The following is a 1,551-nucleotide window of genomic DNA, read 5'->3' as shown; positions in this document are numbered from 1 at the left end:
CCATGGGACAAGCCAAGCTTTGCAGACGCTCCCTGGAAGCGGGGAGGGTCCCCAGGTGGGCCATGGAGCAGTTCCCAGTGGGGCCCTGCAGCAGAGCCAAAAGCAGCCACTGGGTTTAAGACTGGGCAGGAGGGAAGACAAGTGTCCTCTGGCTGGGAAAAGGGACCTGGTGGAGGGAGAGGCACGTGGGATGCAGCAGGGACTAGGCTATGGAGCAGGGGTCTGGCAGCGAGCAGCACCCACAGGGCACAGCCAGCAGCACAGAGTGTCCTGGCAGGGCAGTCCAACTCCAGAGGGGTCCTCACAGGCTGAGGAAGTCCTCCTTCCGGTACCCCTTCTGCAAGGAGACAGCCCCCATCAGGCATGGCAGTGGGTATGCAAACAGACCCACTCTGCTCCAGCACCCACAGGCCACACAAGCCCCATGCAGGGCACAGGGCTGTCCCCACCTTCGGCACAGGAACAATGCCCTAGGATGTTCCCATGCCTGAGGAGGGGCAGGCATGGAGTGGGGACACACATTTGGGTGGTGTGGCTCTCTGGGGTGAATCCCCTGGCCCTGACTCCCTCAGGATTCCCCTCTCAGATCCCACCTAGGATTCTGATGGCTGGAGGGGGCTACATACCATTTTGAAGTCCCGATGGAGCTTGGTGTACTGCCACATGTTTCCCAGAAGACTAGCAGCAGCCCGGGAGGACTTCTCATTGTCCGAGCTGGGACAGGGACAGGATGCAATGAGTGTTGGGGACTGCTCGGCATGAACAATGCTAACCACTCCAAGGAGACCACTCTGGTGGGACTTGGGGCAGGAGGGAAAAGGCTGGAGCCCACCATAGTGGGCAGGAGGGAGGAGAAGCATCCCAATGGGAAAAGGTGGCTGCAGTGACGGTAGGGATGTCCTGATGGGGTGGCAATGGGCTGGCAGGTGGCTATGAGGCCACTCTGAGCCAGTCTGGGGACTTTCAACATGAAGCCTTGGGAAGAGACACTGGATGTGATCCCCTCCCACCATGCTGGACTGGGGGAGAAAGGGGAGAGCAGGACAGGAGCCCAAGTGTTAGCTGGGACAGCCAAGCAGACAGAGAACTCCCACCTGTCCCGTCGCTTCTTGATGAAGAAAAGCTTCCTGAGGCCATCAAAGTAGACAATGTCACGGGCAGCCATGGGACTTTCCACCACCAGGTTGTTGAGGACCGCAATGATGTTCACGATGACATCAGCGGGCGGTGCCTTGTCCCCAGCGCTCCCAGGCAGCTTTTCAATCAGGTGGCTGACCACCTTGGTGGCTGTGGGCAAAGGGCACATCAAGGCTGGTGGTAGGGGACACACAGCAGCCCATAAGGGCAAGGAAGGGACAGAGGGTCCAGCCGAGGACCTGCACAGTAGCACCAGGGATGTCTTTAAGCCCTTTGCTCTCTGGAGTCTCTGCTGAGACTCTGAAACTCAGAAGAGGAGTTGGGAGGCAAAGACAAAGGCCAGTGATGTGGGGGTGTGAGAGGCAGTGCACGGAGTGGGTGTCTAGGGATGGGGGATGGACTGGGCCCCACACT

General features: G+C 59.3%; 1 protein-coding gene across 1 annotated transcript in view; it reads right to left on the bottom strand.

Moving 5' to 3' along the window:
• Positions 1–301: 301 nt before the first annotated feature.
• Positions 302–1,551, bottom strand: part of PKP3 (plakophilin 3) — a gene marked incomplete at its 5' end in the record, with an annotated part of 3,896 nt that continues 2,646 nt past the window's right edge. Inside the window, 3 exons of the mRNA XM_009075570.1 lie at positions 302–337; positions 627–714; positions 1,095–1,287. Coding sequence (XP_009073818.1) covers positions 302–337; positions 627–714; positions 1,095–1,287 — 317 coding nt within the window. The remainder of the gene's footprint in view (positions 338–626; positions 715–1,094; positions 1,288–1,551) is intronic.

Source organism: Acanthisitta chloris, unplaced genomic scaffold (assembly GCF_000695815.1).
Source record: "Acanthisitta chloris isolate BGI_N310 unplaced genomic scaffold, ASM69581v1 scaffold285, whole genome shotgun sequence".
Classification (NCBI taxonomy): Eukaryota; Metazoa; Chordata; class Aves; order Passeriformes; family Acanthisittidae; genus Acanthisitta; species Acanthisitta chloris.
Note: the sequence above shows the minus strand (reverse complement) of the source record. Positions and strands in the feature narration are given on the sequence as shown.